The sequence below is a fragment of the Abramis brama genome (assembly GCF_963993115.1).
Source record: "Abramis brama genome assembly, chromosome: 3".
Lineage (NCBI taxonomy): Eukaryota > Metazoa > Chordata > Actinopteri > Cypriniformes > Leuciscidae > Abramis > Abramis brama.
Window position 1 is genome coordinate 42,216,214 of NC_139965.1, and position 18,764 is coordinate 42,234,977.

The window sequence follows — 18,764 nt, forward strand, 5'->3', positions numbered from 1 at the left end:
TGTCAGTGCTGTAACAGTCTTCTCCTAAATTAGTCTTCAGTGACGGGTTTCCGTTTTCATAGCTGTCTAATCCAAGTGTAATCTTAGTCTTTGTTCAGGAAACCAGTTTTACCTTATTTTAATAAACCTTTACTCCTCATTTATGCATTATAGTGCAAAAATAATTTCCAAACATTCTTGAGTATATCTACAGTGAGGAAAATAAGTATTTGAACACCCTGCTATTTTGCAAGTTCTCCCACTTAGAAATCATGGAGGGGTCTGAAATTGTCATCGTAGGTGCATGTCCACTGTGAGAGACATAATCTAAAAAATCACAATGTATGATTTTTTAACTATTTATTTATATGACACAGCTGCAAATAAGTATTTGAACACCTGAGAAAATCTATGTTAATATTTGGTACAGTAGCCTTTGTTTGCAATTACAGAGGTCAAACGTTTCCTGTAGTTTTTCACCAGGTTTGCACACACTGCAGGAGGGATTTTGGCCCACTCCTCCACACAGATCTTCTCTGTGAACACACACACACACACACTCTCTCACACACACACACACACACACACACACACACACACACACACACACACACACACACAGATTCTCTTTTGGGTTTAGGTCTGGAGACTGGCTAGGCCACGCCAGAACCTTGATATGCTTCTTACAGAGCCACTCCTTGGTTATCCTGGCTGTGTGCTTCGGGTCATTGTCATGTTGGAAGACCCAGCCTCGACCCATCTTCAATGCTCTAACTGAGGGAAGGAGGTTGTTCCCCAAAATCTCGCAATACATGGCCCCGGTCATCCTCTCCTTAATACAGTGCAGTCGCCCTGTCCCATGTGCAGAAAAATACCCCCAAAGCATGATGCTACCACCCCCATGCTTCACAGTAGGGATGGTGTTCTTGGGATGGTACTCATCATTCTTCTTCCTCCAAACACGTTTAGTGGAATTATGACCAAAAAGTTCTATTTTAGTCTCATCTGACCACATGACTTTCTCCCATGACTCCTCTGGATCATCCAAATGGTCATTGGCAAACTTAAGACGGGCCTTGACATGTGCTGGTTTAAGCAGGGGAACCTTCCGTGCCATGCATGATTTCAAACCATGACGTCTTAGTGTATTACCAACAGTAACCTTGGAAACGGTGGTCCCAGCTCTTTTCAGGTCATTGACCAGCTCCTCCCGTGTAGTTCTGGGCTGATTTCTCACCTTTCTTAGGATCATTGAGACCCCACGAGGTGAGATCTTGCATGGAGCCCCAGTCTGAGGGAGATTGACAGTCATGTTTAGCTTCTTCCATTTTCGAATGATTGCTCCAACAGTGGACCTTTTTTCACCAAGCTGCTTGGCAATTTCCCCGTAGCCCTTTCCAGCCTTGTGGAGGTGTACAATTTTGTCTCTAGTGTCTTTGGACAGCTCTTTGGTCTTGGCCATGTTAGTAGTTGGATTCTTACTGATTGTATGGGGTGGACAGGTGTCTTTATGCAGCTAACGACCTCAAACAGGTGCATTTAATTTAGGATAATAAATGGAGTGGAGGTGGACATTTTAAAGGCAGACTAACAGGTCTTTGAGGGTCAGTGCCCGGTTGCATAAAGCACCTTAAGTGTAATTTTCCCTTAAGTTCGCCCTTATGTTTCCCTTAAACCTAAGGGTGTTGCAGAAAAAAACCCTTAAGTGTTACTTAAGGGTTTCTTTAAGTGAAACGTCATAAACACTTAGAATTTCCCTTAAATGCTGTTTTTTCACTTAAGTAATCCCTTAAAAAGCATTAAGTGTTGCATAAAACCCCTTAACGGTCATTTCCCTAAGTATAATGTAAGGTTTGGAAATCGTAACCTTAAGAGTAACGCGGACAAAAATAAGACGACATGGCTGAATTTATGGAACCAGCTGAAGATCATGTGCCAAGAAGAATTTTTAGGGATAGAGAGAACCCTTTGGACCATCTTAGCAATGAAAAATTCTTGCAAGAATAGCTACCGATTTGATCGACGCGCAATATTTGACATCGCTAACAAACTAGACAGCGACCTTGACCATGTCACACATCGCAACCACTAGTTACCTGCGGTGTTACATCTGCTTATAGCACTCCGTTTTTTTGCAACTGGGAGTTTTCAGACGGTAGTGGGAGATGTGTTCCACGTGCATAAATCGGCTACCATTCAATAAATGTACAATTAGTGTGTATCGGATCTTCAGGTGATATTCTCAATTCATTCAGTTAACGGACAATCTGAGGTAAAGTGACTGCAGACTTAGCAACGATTATATTTAATTGTACAGTACAGTCATAACATAACGTACAGACATTATCTTAATTCCATAATGTCCTTAAACATAACAATATTGCTGTGGCCATAAACTGAGAAAGTGCGCGTCCGGTGTGCGATACCTCGAGTTGTCCTAGACGCGACGCGGCATGTTAGTGTTTTGCGTATCTATGGCAACAACAGACTTTTATAACGTGAATCCAGGATCGCTGTCGTGAAACACTTAAATGTTTCCCTTACCTAAGAGAACCGTTTAAGAGATTATATGCAACACCCTTAAGTTATTCTCTTAGGTAAGAGGAAATCGCCCCTTAAGTATCATACTTAAGGGAAAAACTTAAGGTGCTTTATGCAACCGGGCACAGAATTCTAGCTGATAGACAGGTGTTCAAATACTTATTTGCAGCTGTATCATACAAATAAATAGTTAAAAATCATATATTGTGATTTCTGGATTTTTTTTTTTAGATTATGTCTCTCACAGTGGACATGCACCTACGATGACAATTTCAGACCCCTCCATGATTTCTAAGTGGGAGAACTTGCAAAATAGCAGGGTGTTCAAATACTTATTTTCCTCACTGTAAATGGGGCTAACACTTTATTTCGATGGTCCACTTTAGACATTCTACTAACTATAAGTAAGTTTGCAACTACATGTCAACTAACTATCATTAGAGTATTAGTAGACTGTAGCCCCATTTAGATATACTTAAGAATGTTTGGAAAACTTGTTTGTCATTATTTTTGCATTATCAATTTTGCACCAAAATTACACACTTAACCTTTATTTTATTTTATTTTTATTTAACATTTTTTCCATTATTCAAGAACCCATTCACTGCAAATTTCTTTTTTATTGACCTGATAATATAAAGAATGAGACCTGATGTAAAGTCTGCAATAGAGAGAGGACAACCACAACAACATGGTATCTTTACTAAAAAGGAATAACATATTTTATGTTCCAAACAAAAAATCTCATACAGAACAGTACAACAAATTAAACAATCAAGGCATTAACAAAACAACATCTTTGGCACTTGACAAATAGATGATAGTCCAAAAAAAATAAAAAAAATAAATGTAAACAAGACAGAGGCATTACATTAAAACGCAACAACAAATAAGTACAAAAAAATTGCAAGGTGATAAAATTCGAGTTTTTGGCAATGTAATGGTCTATCCAAAACTTTCTCAGTCTGCATGTTTTCATGCAAAACCGCGTCATCTCTGCTGTGCCCGACTGTATTTGAACGGTGGTTTGCGAGGCCTCATCCACGGCTCACCATGCTCTTCCATCCCTTGTGAGACGGCTCCATATAGTACCAGTCGTCAAGGGTCTTTATTTAGTGCAAATAGGCTGGCTGCAGTCTTTCAAAATGAATCCTGCAAGAGTCATTTTCGGAAAGGGGACGGAACTATGAGTGGTTTGGGTCCTGAAACAGGCCTGAAAAAAACACACAAAAAAACACTAGTTATATCTAGATCTCTGAGGTTCGCTGTCAATAGATGCAATACTCTTTGTATAGAACTTTGAAAGCGAAAGTGTCAGATTCTGTGGCCTTTATTTAACCTTAAAAAGCATACTGAATCATATATGATACATGAATTTCTAAGGCAACAAGTTATACCTGTTGTACACAACGTGCCCTCTGATTAATAGGTCATACTTTCTTGAAAAGTAAAAGGCCTTTTATTATAATTCTAACATCCACCTTCCAGCCGTGGTACATGTGTCTTTTGTATGTATACTGTATACATGCATGCATGCAGGCACGCACGCACACACAATCTGATTTATATAGCAAGCTATCAGAATTTAATCTTTTTGGCCATATAAATAACAGAATTTGCACCAAATCGCTCAGTTCCATTGAATAAAATGTTATTTTTTTTTCCTCCTTAAGTATGTGCTCCATATTCACCTATTTTGTACTATATGGGCCATAAAAGCCTTATATATTAAATATACAAAACATAAAATAATTGTGTTTAAAGGTTCGTTAAACGGACTATTCTGACTATTATTTCATATGTCAGGATTTACAGGATTAAAATTTCTGTAAAAGCGGGAATGCTATTCAGTGCTTATCTCAGTTTATCTCGTATTTCTCACAAGATCCTTCAATATAAAGACTTTGCACTGTTAACTGAAGGCCTTTCCCAGGTTGACCATCATTTCAAACCAACTATGCCTTTCTTTTTGTGTAAGAAAACATGATTTAAATATGATACCCTGTTGAGCCTGTCAAAATGAAATGCAGTTTTCAGTATACACATTAGATTCCTCAGAGTCTCACCGTTGTGTGTTTGAAAATGAATGTGTCTTTTTATCACAACATAGTGCTAAGCTTCCGCAGCCACTGGGAAGCTGTGAAAAGATTTATCTTCACAAGCTGAAACTCTGCGAGATCCGGTTGTTCTTAGATTGGAGGAGCATGTAGTGCTGGAGACAAGCAGAACTGAGGCCTGGATGTATGTAGGTGCAGTCATTTCTGAAAATAAGTGCTAGACGGCTGCTTTTGAGAACTAATAGTACATTAGCATTGGTATGGAGACTCGAGGAGAGAAAAGATGATTTAAACTTTAAAATGTCGCTGCTTAGGAGATTCCAATGAGGCATGTGTAATTCCCCATAAAACCTACTACTGTATATAAATGAGTAAAAACCCATCCGAACGTTTGATGTGTAGTAAAAAATTCAGTCCTATATTTACTGCGCTCAAGAGGAGGTGAAGAGGAGGTGAAAAAAATCCCATAAAATATCTAAACCGCACGACCCACCCCCCACTGTTCAGCATGCTTATTTGAATCTAACAATGCCTCTGATCCGTCTGGTTTGGCAAAGAAAAACAAAGCATCACATAATTAGGATAGACAAGACTCTCACTAATTAGGACTGCCTTTCTTACTGGAGAGTAACTGTTCAATCAACCACTAATGGTGTCACAATTTACATATTTTGCTGAGAAAATGAGTCACAAATGGCGAGTGGAAAAGATATGACGCAGGTAGTGAATCCTTAATGTAGTCTATAAACTTGGTTCATGTACCGTACATACATGTATGTACATCTATGAAACTCAGTATATTGTTTTCATTGACCAGAACAAGTTCTGCACTGACATTCATTAGGTCATTTTGGAATTTTGTGAAAAGGAAATGCAGTGAACATATAATACTCCTCTTAGGGCAGGGATGGACAAACCCTGTCATGGAGGGTAACTATCCTGCAGAGTTTTGCTCCAACCCTGATAAAACTTACTTGCCTGTTGCTTTCTAGGGCTGTGTCTGAAATCTCATACTCTCTTGAACAGGTACTTACTTTGAATAAGCAATTACTTTACGACCGCTAAAAAAGTATGTTCCATATAGTATGAGTGTGTGTAGTATGAATGCCATCTAGACGCACTACATCCGCCATGTTGTCATTATCATGTGACCTACCAGCATCAGTTGCGTCGAGTCACTGCCACCGGAAGAAGTAAGTCATCAGGGTAATTTTTGCCAACTCTTTTATGACTACCATGAATTTGCACACTTCTTTTGTTACATACTGTTCAGGTATGTTTACATGCACTAATTTTGTCAATCCGAATGAATCCAATCTGATTCCAGATTCTGAAAGCTCTGTTTATTAGAGCCCTTAACTTTTCAATCCGATTCACATTTTGTTAATGTGCATTTATGTTTTATAAACAAAACTTAAGCACATGTTCAGAACTGGAGAAAGCACAGCTATTGGAGCTACCGTGAGCATAATTGTTTTTGCCTCGATGACAAAATCAAAAAGCTGATAAATATGTCGAAAGAGGTTTTTTTAAACAAATATTAGTAAATATTCAGTCTCCGCCAATGACCAGTTCATAAGATTTAAAGCTGTTATTATAAAAGGGCTCTTGTAAACATACGCATCACAGCACCGTGCACGTGCACAAGGTTTTTTTTTTTTATCTGATTGAAAAATCATATTCAGGTGTCTACATCCTTAGTTTTTTTCCTATTGATCAGATTATTTCAGGTCCAGTCCAATCCAATCTGACCAAATATACCAGCTCAATCGTATCGACTGCGACAGGGATGCCCAATCCTGCTCCTGGAGATCAACCTTCCTGCAAACCTCAGCTCCAACCCTTATCAAACACAACTGAACCAGCTAATTAAGATCTTCAGGAGCACTTGGTGTGTTGGATCAGGACTGGATCGGAACTCTCCAGGTACCTAGAGTTCAGATCTCCAGGAACAGGATTGTGTTTCAATCCGATTGAGCCATCAGTACTATTTCTAATGGATTATTTGGGTGCATATGTAGCTATTGAGGATGGTAAATTGCAAACAGATTCTGGATATCTCGAACAGCATTGCCAAGGTGAGGGATTAAATTAATGACAAAAAAGGGAAACAGGAAGAGTCTGATATCTTCTAAGATCATTGTCTGATTTAGATCAAATTAGTGTAGTTGGTTTGGTCATGGAGGCTGATCACATAGATGTAAATATTTTAGTGCACGGTCATAGCGCCACCAGCAGTCAGCATAAAGAGAGACACATACAACAGACTTTGAAATTTACCCACTTAAATATATGTGGCCGCCGTGAGTTTTTTTTTTTAAAGCCACCAGTAGGAGTGGCCCGCAATCTCTGTATGCAGCTATATTTTAATGATAAAGTCACCATAAAATCTAAATGAACATTATTTTTTTAATATAGGGAAACACTTTAGGGTCCAATTCTCACTATTAACTAGTTGGACCTTAAACTAAAACTAAAAACTTGTAAATGAATTATCTTTGCACATCATTATTATTATTTTTTAAATTCATGTGCCCTCATAATTATTAATCAAACTAACTTCCCCTCCCTCTTGCAACGCATTTCTTCTCTTTTATGATGACGTGTTTACTGACGTGAGGACGGGACAATCTGCCACTCACAAGAGATTGCAACAACAGAAACGGCAAAGACCCAACCATCCAATCAAATCCCGATTGACAAAATCAAGTCCAGTCCTACATTTTTTCTTGTTCGAGAAGCCATTTCACTCGGTTATACGTCACAACAGGGAGGAAAAGTCTATCGCAACTTCCATTTCATGCCAATTTAAGCCCTTCAAATGTTCTCGTCCTCACTTGAAGAACTTTTGATGTGTTTACTTACCGGAATGCTTTCAAAGGGGGAACGGCAGTGACCTTTCCCACAGGCTTGGGGCCGATTGCAGGGGGCATCATCACCATGAGCCCCCCACCGGAGGGTTTGGGCTGTGCTCCACGAGCAGGGCTGAGCGGAAGAGCCCTATGCGGGGGTGTGGACGGAGGTCTAGACTGTTTTTCTGATACCATCTGTATGAGAAAGGAAAGAGAAGTCAATAAGAATTTGAGGTGTGCTTCATTTAGGATTTCTGACAGGGTTTCAATACAGATAACAGGGTTTATAAGCAGAATTTATAAGATGAGATCATGACCCACTTTGGCTCCCACAGTGATTTTGATCAAACCAAAGAATTTGAGGTCCCTGAACTCTCACCAGTGGTGTACGTGTAGGGTTGAGGGGCAGAGGCTTCTTGGGAGGACTGAGTTTCTGAGGTGAGGCTACAGATTTTGGTGTGCTGGGTGAGTTGGGCGGCTTGGTGATAGGCGGAGGAGGTCGAGGTCCTTTGACGCTGCTCAGGGATGGCGACGGAGCCGGTCGGAGAGGACGGACAATATTGACTAGCTGAGTACCGTTGGAGGCTGGGTTTGGCCTCAGAGGAAGCACCTCCTTACTGGTGTGAGGTAGCTTGAGAGGAAAAAAGGAAAGTGACGGGTTAATGGTGATATGATTTGAAAATTTTAATATATTAAATCGTCATTATTAAAACATAAACCCCATCACAAAATATCAAAATGACTGCACAAATGCAATGAACTAATGTCTTGATAGAGGTCATCGGGGTCATAAAAGGCATTTTAAACAGATATTGCATCTTTATAAGGCTGTTATCTCTAAATAATGCTTTATTATACTTTTCATAATAACCATACCAATTTTTTTTTTTTTTTTTTTTTTTAAATGAATACTTTTATTCAGCAAAGATGCATTACATTGATCAAGTAACAGTAAAAACATTTATAATGTTACTGTATATATACTATATAGTATATATATATATATATATATATATATATATATATATATATATATATATATACTATATTTCAGGTGAAATATATATATATATATATATATATGCTATTTATCAAAGAATCCTGAAAACAAAATGTACTTTGTTTTCAACATTGATAATAAGTTACTTGAGCACCAAATCATCATCATATTAGAATGATTTCTGAAGGATCACATCACACCGAAGACTGGAGTAATGATGCTGAAAATTCGTCGATTTGCCATCAAAGGAATAAATGACATTTTATATTGAAATAGAAAACAGTTCATTAAAATTGATATTTTACAATATTACTATTTTTACTGTAGCCTCAGTGAGCATAAGAGACTTCTTTTAAAAACATTAAAAAATCTTACTAACCCCAAACTTTTGAATGGTAGTATACAGTATTAATGTAATAATTCTCATTAAAGATTATAAATGAATGTGACCTCATCTATAACATGAAATTAAAGTGTCCATACCTTAAGGTTAGCATTTCTGGATGGTCCCACCACCTTCAAATGGAAAGCATGGTTTAAGTGTCCATTCTTCTCATTTTCGATGGAGTCCTCATGTCTGAGATCACATAAAAAACAAACAAAAAACAAACAAATAAAAAAACACATACAAATAGTTTATGGAAGATTTAAAGGAAATTGATTCAGAACAGTATGTATAACAAAAATGTGGTTTCTGTTTGTTACAGCACAAGATTGACAATTTAAGATTTTTTTTTTCAATGTACCATAATTTTATATGCATGTTATATAAAAACAGATAACATGTGTGTATGTTTCTACAGTGACACATCAGAAAGCATTCAGACCCCTTGGAGAGAATTTGTCAGGACTGAATTATTTATTGCATTTGACACAATATACCAAAAGGACAAAGTGAACACAGTATAGGCACAGTATGCCATATTAATTATTATGCATGTATGAAAAAAATCTGAAATCTATTATTGGCATTAGTATTCAGGGCCGTGTGGCAGTGATGACAGCAGGAGGTGTTCTTAGGTGTGATTCTCTCAGCTTTGCACACCTGGATGCTTTCTCATATTTGTCCTTGCAGATCCCCTCAAACTCGTCAGCTTGGTTGTGAAAGGTTTGACTTAGTCCACAGTATTTCTATGGCGTCATTTTAGCTGGGATTCTCAAGGACATTATTTGTCCTAAAGCCATTCCAGTATCATCTTGGCTTTGCGCTCCAGGCCATTCTGACACTGAATGAAGAATATTTTCTCTTGATAGAGGTTGTGTGCAGGTTTTCTTCAAGGATCACTCTATTTTTGGCTCTATTCAACCTCTGTCGTGTTGCCTGCCAATCCTAAAGCCTGTTGCTGAGACTAACTCCCTCAGCATTATGTTTCACTGCAGCTGCACTTACTGTGGCTCATGGTAGTAGTCAAATGCTTATGGTGCTTTGTGCTGTTACGCATTATTTAATTCTTACAAGCAGTTCTTTATCAGGTGAAATGATCAGTTCTTAAAGTAAGAATGAATGCAAGAAAAAAATGCTTTCCAACATTGAGTATGCACAAACAATTATTCTTTCTGAATTTAGATTAGTTCCCAAAATACATAATGAACTGCAATTGTGCCTGTTCCATCATCAGCTAACATTCAGTATGCCATATTAGAAGCTTAGTAAAAGTTCGGAAGTGTTAGACCTCTGTTTTTTTCTTAACTGACACAGATGTGAAACAGATTTAACAATGTCCATTTAGAGCAGCAGGAGAGATGGAATTTCAAGTCTTACATGAATTAACTTAAAGGGAGAGTTCACCCAAAAATGAAAATTCTGCCATCATTTATTCATCCTCATATCGTTTCAAATCATGACTTCAAATATTTCTTCATTCTGTGGAACATAAAAGAAGATATTTTGAAGAATGTTGGTAACTAAACAGTTTTGGTGACCACTGACATACAGGTTTGGAACAACATGAGGGTGAGTAAATGATGACAGAATTTTCTAAACTAACCCTTTATGTGCAAAATCTTGCTTAACTGACAACTTTTTTTTTTTTTTTTTTCACTGGCAATGAGAGAGTCCAGAGTGAATTTACTGGAACTGAGAAAGTTCAGATGAGCAGAAAGTGCTGGGAATCGCTCCGTGCCAAGCAAAACCACTGACTAGAAGAAAGCATAATACTGCACCTAATGTGAATAACTCTGTTTTTAACGACTGGTAAGGGGAAAATTCAGAGTGAAGTATCCTCAGTTATCTCACTACAGCAAATGTGAAGAAAGATCACATAATTAGATTTCAAAGGATGCTGACAGCTGAACTAATCACAGATTTTTAGCTGGCTGAGATGAAAGACAGGGTTCTCTAGCACTGCCTCTGTAAAGCAGCTGCTGTTATAAGCAGGTCACAAAACAATCGTTTGAAAGCATTGAAACATATACTGGTAGTGTTTGAAATTGGTAAAAAAAAAAAAAAAAACTTGGCTATAGATAAGGGCAGGGAGAACCATTGAGGAAATATATAAGGAGCCAGATATTATTGTTAATTGTGTGAATGAGTAGAATGGGTTCTTGTCTTCAACAGAGCAGAAATACATGACCACCGTATTCAGAAAAAGAAAAAAAATATATACATAAAGCAAGAAATTCTCTTCAAAGTGGATTTGGCAGCTTGGTTTGAGAGAAGAAATGCGTTACAGATCAAAGAAAGATTGACCAATTCACCTTTTTTCCCCAAATGTATAATCTAACAAGTCAGTGGTATGAGCAGCTTCTTGAACAGAGGAATTTAGATATTGGATATAGGAATTATGAGGACATTCTTGAAAAACCAATATCTGCTGAAGAAATATGGCTTCTATTATAATGGCATTAATCAGCTGAAGAGTGGCAAAGCCTCGGGAATGGATGGTTTTCCAACTGAATTTTGAACTGCAGTTTCAGAAAAGAAGACCAATCACAAAAGCCATGACATCTATATTGCTTAAAAAGAAGATTCCCAAAAGAATGATTTCTATCAGAGAGGACGGAAAGTGTTTTGATCCCATTTCCCATCAACTTTAGCTCGAGAGCCCATTTATACTGACCCCAAAGTAAAGGCTAAGTACATTCCATAGAATTTTTTATATTTTCTAGTTAAAATCAGTGTGTTCATTCTAAATATTCTTTTAAATGTCTATTTCTGTCATCCAAATAGAGTAGCGTATGATTGTTTTTTCTTCACTTATTTGGGCATAACATCAATAGCTGATCTAAAAAAAGCAATTCAAGTCTTGCTTCAATCAAAGCAAAACATGATTTAAATGTCTCCCGAGGAATGTGCCTACTCACCTGAAGTGAGTTATTCATCTGGAAAAAAGACATTTTGATATTAGATATTGGAACAGCCACACAATCACAGGGCTCCTCAAGTGAAGGCAGTTTTTTATCAGAGAGAAATATCCTTGAATAAGATGAATGAGCTTGAAGAAAGAATTTTTAGAATATGCTGTTATCGCTTTTATTTCTAGGAATTGAATAAATAAAAACTCTAGAAATCAGTCACTCCACAAATCTGCATGAAGAATCACTCAGCATGCCACAGGTGGTACTAGTCAATGCCATCGAAATTGCTCACTTCGGTTCAGTTATTCTCTCACTCACAGCGTGAATTCAATGGGTCCCTCCTGGAACCAAATACCCAATTTACCTAAACAGCCAGTTGCAGGATGAATGGCTCAAAACTTCTTCCATCTGATGACACCGAAGGCCACCTCTAGCAACCTTGAATGACCAGGCATGTTTTTTATGGATGCAATTTCAAAGAACTAAGTTCTTTTAAAACTTCAAAGACATTTTTGGAGGTTTTTCTCTGCTGTGCGGTACAAACACAAACAGGTTTATCTTTCTAAAATCATGTCCAATCAAATTAATTTGTATAATGGGACTAAATTCTAAAGATGATCAAACAGATAGTACAGATTGAGCTTGATACAGGGTCTGAGTACTTACTGTATAAAAAGATTTTTTTTTAGCTTTCTGCTATTAATCCATTTGAACTTCTATGAACCCATTTTGTAATTACACTGTATAAGTGTATGCGTGTGTGTGTGTTTCAACAGTAATACCTGCTGGCTTTGCTCTTCTCTCTCTGTGTTCTCCACTTGTGGTAGTAGGAGCTTTTTATCCTGATGCAGTAGAAGGCAGTAAGTACAGCAGGAAGAAGCACTAGAAAAGCAAAGAGCAGCCCAACAACCAATCCCATCTGACCTGAGGACAGATATAGAACATACAACGACTGTTAGACAATGGTCAACAGCAAACACAATGAGAAGTGCTTGCCAAATATCTGCCACTCTGAATAATAGATCTGGTGTGCACTGCATTCACTCTACTATAATAATTTATATGGCTATGTCCAGAATAGCAAACTACCATACTACTGTCTCTACTATACTACTTTAAAGCAGCATCTAGCATATGAATAGAATAACCAACTGGCTTACTCCATTTCTAAAATGTGCAGCACACAACCAGTAAATACTCTCTTCCGCAATGCAATGCAATTTGACGTTCCATTTTCAGTGTGACTCATGAACATGAAGGATTATTAGCTGTGATTTTAAATGTGAACTTTACTTATTATGTTACCAGATTGCCAAAAAATAAGCCATTTATACACATATATAAATGCAAAAAAAAAAAAAGATTGTAAGATTTTTGAAAGAAGTCTCTCATGCTGTCCAAGGCTGCATTCATTTGATCAAAAATACAGTAAAACAGAAATTTTGTGAAATATTATTACAATTTAAAATAGCTGTTTTCTATTTAAATATACAGTATCTTACAGTATCTTAAAGTTCCCCTGTGGTGAAAATCAAGCTTTTAATGTTGTCTATTTGTCTATGTGGTGTTTTTAATATGCTTTAAGAGAAACCATGTGCAAATTCATCAGTCAACACCATTGCTCAGTATTTTCTCCTTAAAACTGGAGCGAACCTCAAAAAAAAAGGTTTGAAATCGCTGGTGTTTCTGATGTCACAAACTACCTTGTAACCAATCACGTCAACGTGTGATCATCAACGAGTGGATCTCTGAAATGGTGTGAGTGAGTGGAGGCGGGGATAATTTGCATATTCATAGAACTGCGTATACTAAATGAGGCAAGGGTGTAGTAGAGTTATTAAATATAGATGGATCTTTATAAAGTTACAAAAGTTATTCAGTCAAAGTGGCTTCTTTGTCCTCTGTTGTTTAGTTAACATTAAAACACAGCAGCAGGTTCATTAGGCTGCTGTCCCTTTAAGACCGAATGCATGGATCAATATACTGTTACACATATTACTCAACTGTCTATGTACATTTAAGATTTAACCAACTATGTTTACTAGGATACTTTGTGTGAATTCGTTTATTCAAGCGCAAGACGTGAAAGAATTCAATTCAGCATTCAAATTCGACAAGGTTTTCTGGGCGCGCGCTTTGGATGTTTGTGTTCATAAAACTTGTTGACCAGCAAACATCCTATTATAATGTTGGGAACCGCTCGTTATACATAAATCACGTAACAGTTCAAGTTTTACTTGCATATAAGATTTAGTTTTAATCAAAATGACGCCTGTGTGATGAGTGAACGATCAGCGAAGATGCAACCAAGCACATGCAACAGAAGTGCACTCTCTCCCTCTCTCTATCTTTCTTTCTTTACCTTCAGTTAACTTTAATAATACATGCCTCGTTTTACTTTCTTTGCCATTGCCATATTTGACCGCCTGTGCCGCTGTGCGCTCAATCCACTGCGTGTTTTACGCTTATCAGCTCGCGCACCACAGCTATATAGGCGTTACTATATTTTGTTTATTATTCCACTAATAAGATACATTTACTTTATAGACAGTCTTCTCTTTTATCCCCACAATACTCTCTGTTGTCTGTGTTTCTTTGTCTAAACACAAACACTATGCTGCAGGGTATCGGTTGTTGGTATTGGAGCATTTCAATTAGTACGAATACACGAGTGCAGTATCGGGCCCGATACCGATACTGGTATCGGTGCATCCCTAATATCTTTGCTTAATAAAAGTATTAATTTCTTTTTTTTAAAGTTTTAATGGCCCCAAACTTTTGAACGGTAGCGGGTTAAGTGACAGCATTACTACTGATTGAAATATTTAGCATATTTCATACTGTTTCAAATCCTTTTTTAAAAAAGAAGAGCAGGAAGTGTAGCAGATACAGTCATATATTAATGTAATGCATTCAGAAATTCTTAAAAGCTCTTGAAATGTTTCAACACAGCAAAGATATCATTGTCCTAAGTTCTGTGAAGAAAAGCTGAATGGTAGAGATTAATGGTCATGGTGACATCTGATAAGAGGTGTGAGGAAGAAAGGGAAAGGGAGAAAGAGGGAGAAAGCACCCGACTGATACAATCTCAGATAAATCTATCTATGAGATGGATTAAAGAATAGAAGAGAAATAAGGAGAGGCACATGTGCACTGAAAGCTGAAGGTGAACTCACTGTCATACTGCACAGGTCCACTGTCCACACTTCCCCCGAGTCCTGGTTTCTCACAGAAGGGGGGAGCCCATCCACGGTTACAGTGGCAGTTCCCATTGCTGTTACACAACTGCATGCAAAACAAAATGACACAAGAATTAGGGCGAATGGGAATTTCTATCTGGAAGGTTTGGGTGTAACTTTGCCATGCCTTTTTTAAGGTAAAGTGTGTCGTTTCTGCGACACTAGTGGCACCTAGCAGAATTAAAAAAATAAAGCATATTTTCAAACTACCTTGCAAACACCCAAATTCGTACGTTGTGCCTCCCACAACTAAAAAATCTCAAACAGCTCTCACGGGTGAAGTGAAGGATGTCTCAACGGGTAAAGTTAGGCTACTTCTAAAGGTCAGATGTATTAGGAATACTAATATAGACTGTAGAGCAAACACGAGTGTCTCGCTTATAACAAACCCATATAACATACTGTATCAGCACCAGGCTGTCAGGCTGTCATGTTCTGTTTTCATGGACTCTTAGTTTGTATCACATTGTTTTCCTGTGTTCTGTTCCTGTTTCCCATGTAACTGGGCTGCGTTCAGCCCCGACAAAACGTTGCACAACGTTTTTTAAACAGAAACGGTGATGCGTTGAACACACTGTTCTGATGACGCAAGAGTTGCAACTATGGCAGCTGAGAAGGCCATTCTTTGTGTTCTTTGTGAAGAATTTTCGGAGCCTGATGAAGTCGGTATAAATATGTATTTAATACTACAAAATATGCCCGATGTTACAGTTACTGCACTTGCCGCCCAGAACAAAAGAGAACATCCCAATTGAGTGAAGGGATTGCTGAAACTGAAATGGAAACACACATCTTACCTAATTCAGACTAAAACACATCTATTTAGCCTCACATACTGACTTTATTTGTAGTTCATACTGTTTTAATACCCTGTATTTTCTTTCTCATTTTTAGGAAAAGCACTTAATTACCATTGTTTATTTCTATACCAAATGTCATACACTTGCAATGAAGCTAAAAACTACATCATTATGTTGATATCCTATATTTTTACAGTAAAACTTACAACAAACATGTCTTCTAATATCCTCAGTTGTTGCGTATACCGAGCTGCATCAAACACATTTGTAAATTACTTTCCTTGAACCCATTGTGCGAGTTCACTTTAATACCGCGTGCTTTATATACATGTTGCTGCTGATTGGACTGCAGTTCTGACACACCCACCAAACAAGAGAAAACGTATCTCAAACCCCGTTGCACAGCGGTGCACGCTGTTTCCAGGAAACATGACGTTCAACCCGGAAACCGTAGCAAAACGTTGCGCACCGTTTTAAACTTGAACGTGCCCCTGCTGTTTATTTGTTGTCATGGTGACTAATTTTGGTTGCACACCTGGTTCTGGTTAAGTTTGTCATTAAGACCTGTGTATTTAAAGGGGTCATGACATGTTTTTTGTTTTATTATTATTTTAATATGTTCCTTGAGGTTCACTTACGTTAACTGAAAAAATTCTGACCCTCTATCTGAAATGATCCATTTTAAGGGGCATCTGCTTTAGGCTTGTCACTAAACGGCCACTGTTATGATTGGCCAACGTCACTGCATAGGAAACAGTATCAACGCCCACTCACTATTGCAATGTTTTGAAAACATTATCCATATAAAAGTGTAATTTGCAGACAAAGCATTATGAAATTGTCTACTTCCGATTTGCGATTTGGCTGCTGTCAGATCCAACCTTCACCTGCCTTGCCTGATGTAACACAAGCGCATTTTTGACATGATGTTCTACAACTGTCTGAGGCTGTCTACCCTGGATACATTAAAGTAAACATTCTAAACTGGTGCATTTGTCTTTATGAACGGGTGCATGATAATGTTGTATTGAAGCGCCCGCTGTAGCATCGCAATGCCACATTCGCTTTGACGTGATCATGACTTGTTAGTACTTTGAATGTCTAAATGCAGCAAATTTTGGCTCACACTTCTGTAACCAATGCCGACTATCTGGGTCCCATGTAACTTCATGGTCCCACTCTGGCTAAACACCCTCTGGCTCCACATAAAGTAGCCACGACCCAAACTTTCGCTATAGGTTCAGCTGGAAAGAGATTGATGGATCTGAGCGGACCACTCTCAATGTTTTGATGGTGCCTGGGGGACTTAATGTTTACACTTTTGGGGGAGATAAACACAGAAAATTGCATACTAATAGTAGTCAATGAACAATAAACTGGGTTAAGAGAATGTATTTTAACATAAAAAATCTTACATACTTCACTTTTAAAGGAATAGTTCATCCTACATAAATGGAAATCCTTTTATCATTCACTCGCCTTCATGTCTAAACCTTATGACTTTACACAAGGATGAATACAAGGATGCCCAGGTTACTCTTTTATAAAATCCTGTCAATTACAATCCACCCATTTTTGAGTGAGCTATACACCACTAACAACTGTTCACAATAGTTTGGTCTTAATATATATTTGTAAGTTTGTAATGAACTTCAGTAAGTTTTAGATGTTTTAATCATATGCTGCCATTTACCTATCCTCACTTTCATTGCTGCAATTGCAGGGATCGTTTTTCGTCACGTCTTTTAAGAGTATAGGGCAAATAGAGAATATACCGCCTTTCATCTTAATGGAATTTCTTTTAACATAGAATATTTTACACGCTTCAATCTAACCCAGAGGCAAGACAGGAACAGTGGAAAGGAAAGAAAATGTGCTGTGTGCAAATACCAAGATCACTCACTTTATTCTCCATCCACACTTCCCTAAACCATACAATCAATATGAATCAAACGATAATGCAAATGAATAATAAAAAAGCACTTTCTGAATCTCTAATCTCCCCTCAAAGACCTGTTGTATTTGGCTGCCCTTTTGAAAAGCGACTGGGTAAATAAGCAAGAAATAAAAGAAAAGCTGACAAAAGAGAGAGACAGAGGGAGGGCAAATGGATTAAGGAGGACAGAATTTGAGTTTATACGGCTTGAAGGCTGTTTAAGACTATTTGACCAGAAAATACACAAATCAAATGCTATAGCTCAGCTAATATAAGAAAAGCGTTGTTTTTTTTTATTAGAGGCAGTATGTGTCAGGATATAAGCGACCCAGAGGGCGGTTTAAAGGATTTAGAAGTGTGAAATCCACAATGAGTCAGTCTGGGTTAAAGAGGAACTCAAAGTGAGAAGGAATACTAAGACAGCTTTTATTTAGCCATAATATAGGACAAATATTTGTATGATTCATAAAAAAAATTGCTAGCATCAAATGTTAAATTATAAATATTGTTACACCGCAAAAAAGTATTTTTAGTTCAAACTTTCTAGTACAAATATCTAAACATGCTCAAAACAAGATAAGCAAATGAAGCAAAATTGACAAAAAAGACTGTTTTTCTATGTACCCCAGAGTATATTGTATATTTCTAATATACAATATCTTTAATTTTCTTATTCCATTTGCAACATTTTATTATTTTAGACATAAACTGAAGATTTACTAGATTTTTTTTATGTATGCTTAAAACAAGAAAAAGATGTATAAATATCTAAACATAAAAAATATATTCTCTGAATCAAGTCTTGTGCAATTTCAACGTTGTACATGCTCTCTGCTTTTGAAAAACCGTGTCCATTTACATTATCTACGCTGAACCCGAGATGTACATTGATGATTTAGTGTAGGTCATCAGGCTCACACAGAATTCGGTAGAAAGAACTATATATGATCCCTTACCCCATGCCCATGGCAACGGGCGATGCAGGTTTCTAACTCAGTGAAAGAGGCATTTTGACATCTGCGATCTTTGCACACCTGAAAGCAAGTAAAAATAGAATACATCG

At 37.5% G+C, this 18,764-nt stretch overlaps 1 protein-coding gene across 1 annotated transcript in view; it reads right to left on the reverse strand.

Moving 5' to 3' along the window:
• Window positions 1–3,187: 3,187 nt before the first annotated feature.
• adam19a (ADAM metallopeptidase domain 19a) overlaps window positions 3,188–18,764 on the reverse strand; it is a 116,042-nt gene continuing 100,465 nt past the window's right edge. The window contains exons 17-23 of the mRNA XM_084109561.1: window positions 18,658–18,735; window positions 14,903–15,011; window positions 12,509–12,650; window positions 8,913–9,006; window positions 7,809–8,060; window positions 7,443–7,624; window positions 3,188–3,733 (exon numbers count right to left, since the gene is read on the reverse strand). Of these exons, the coding sequence (XP_083965687.1) occupies window positions 3,682–3,733; window positions 7,443–7,624; window positions 7,809–8,060; window positions 8,913–9,006; window positions 12,509–12,650; window positions 14,903–15,011; window positions 18,658–18,735 (909 nt within the window). The 3' untranslated portion in view covers window positions 3,188–3,681. The remainder of the gene's footprint in view (window positions 3,734–7,442; window positions 7,625–7,808; window positions 8,061–8,912; window positions 9,007–12,508; window positions 12,651–14,902; window positions 15,012–18,657; window positions 18,736–18,764) is intronic.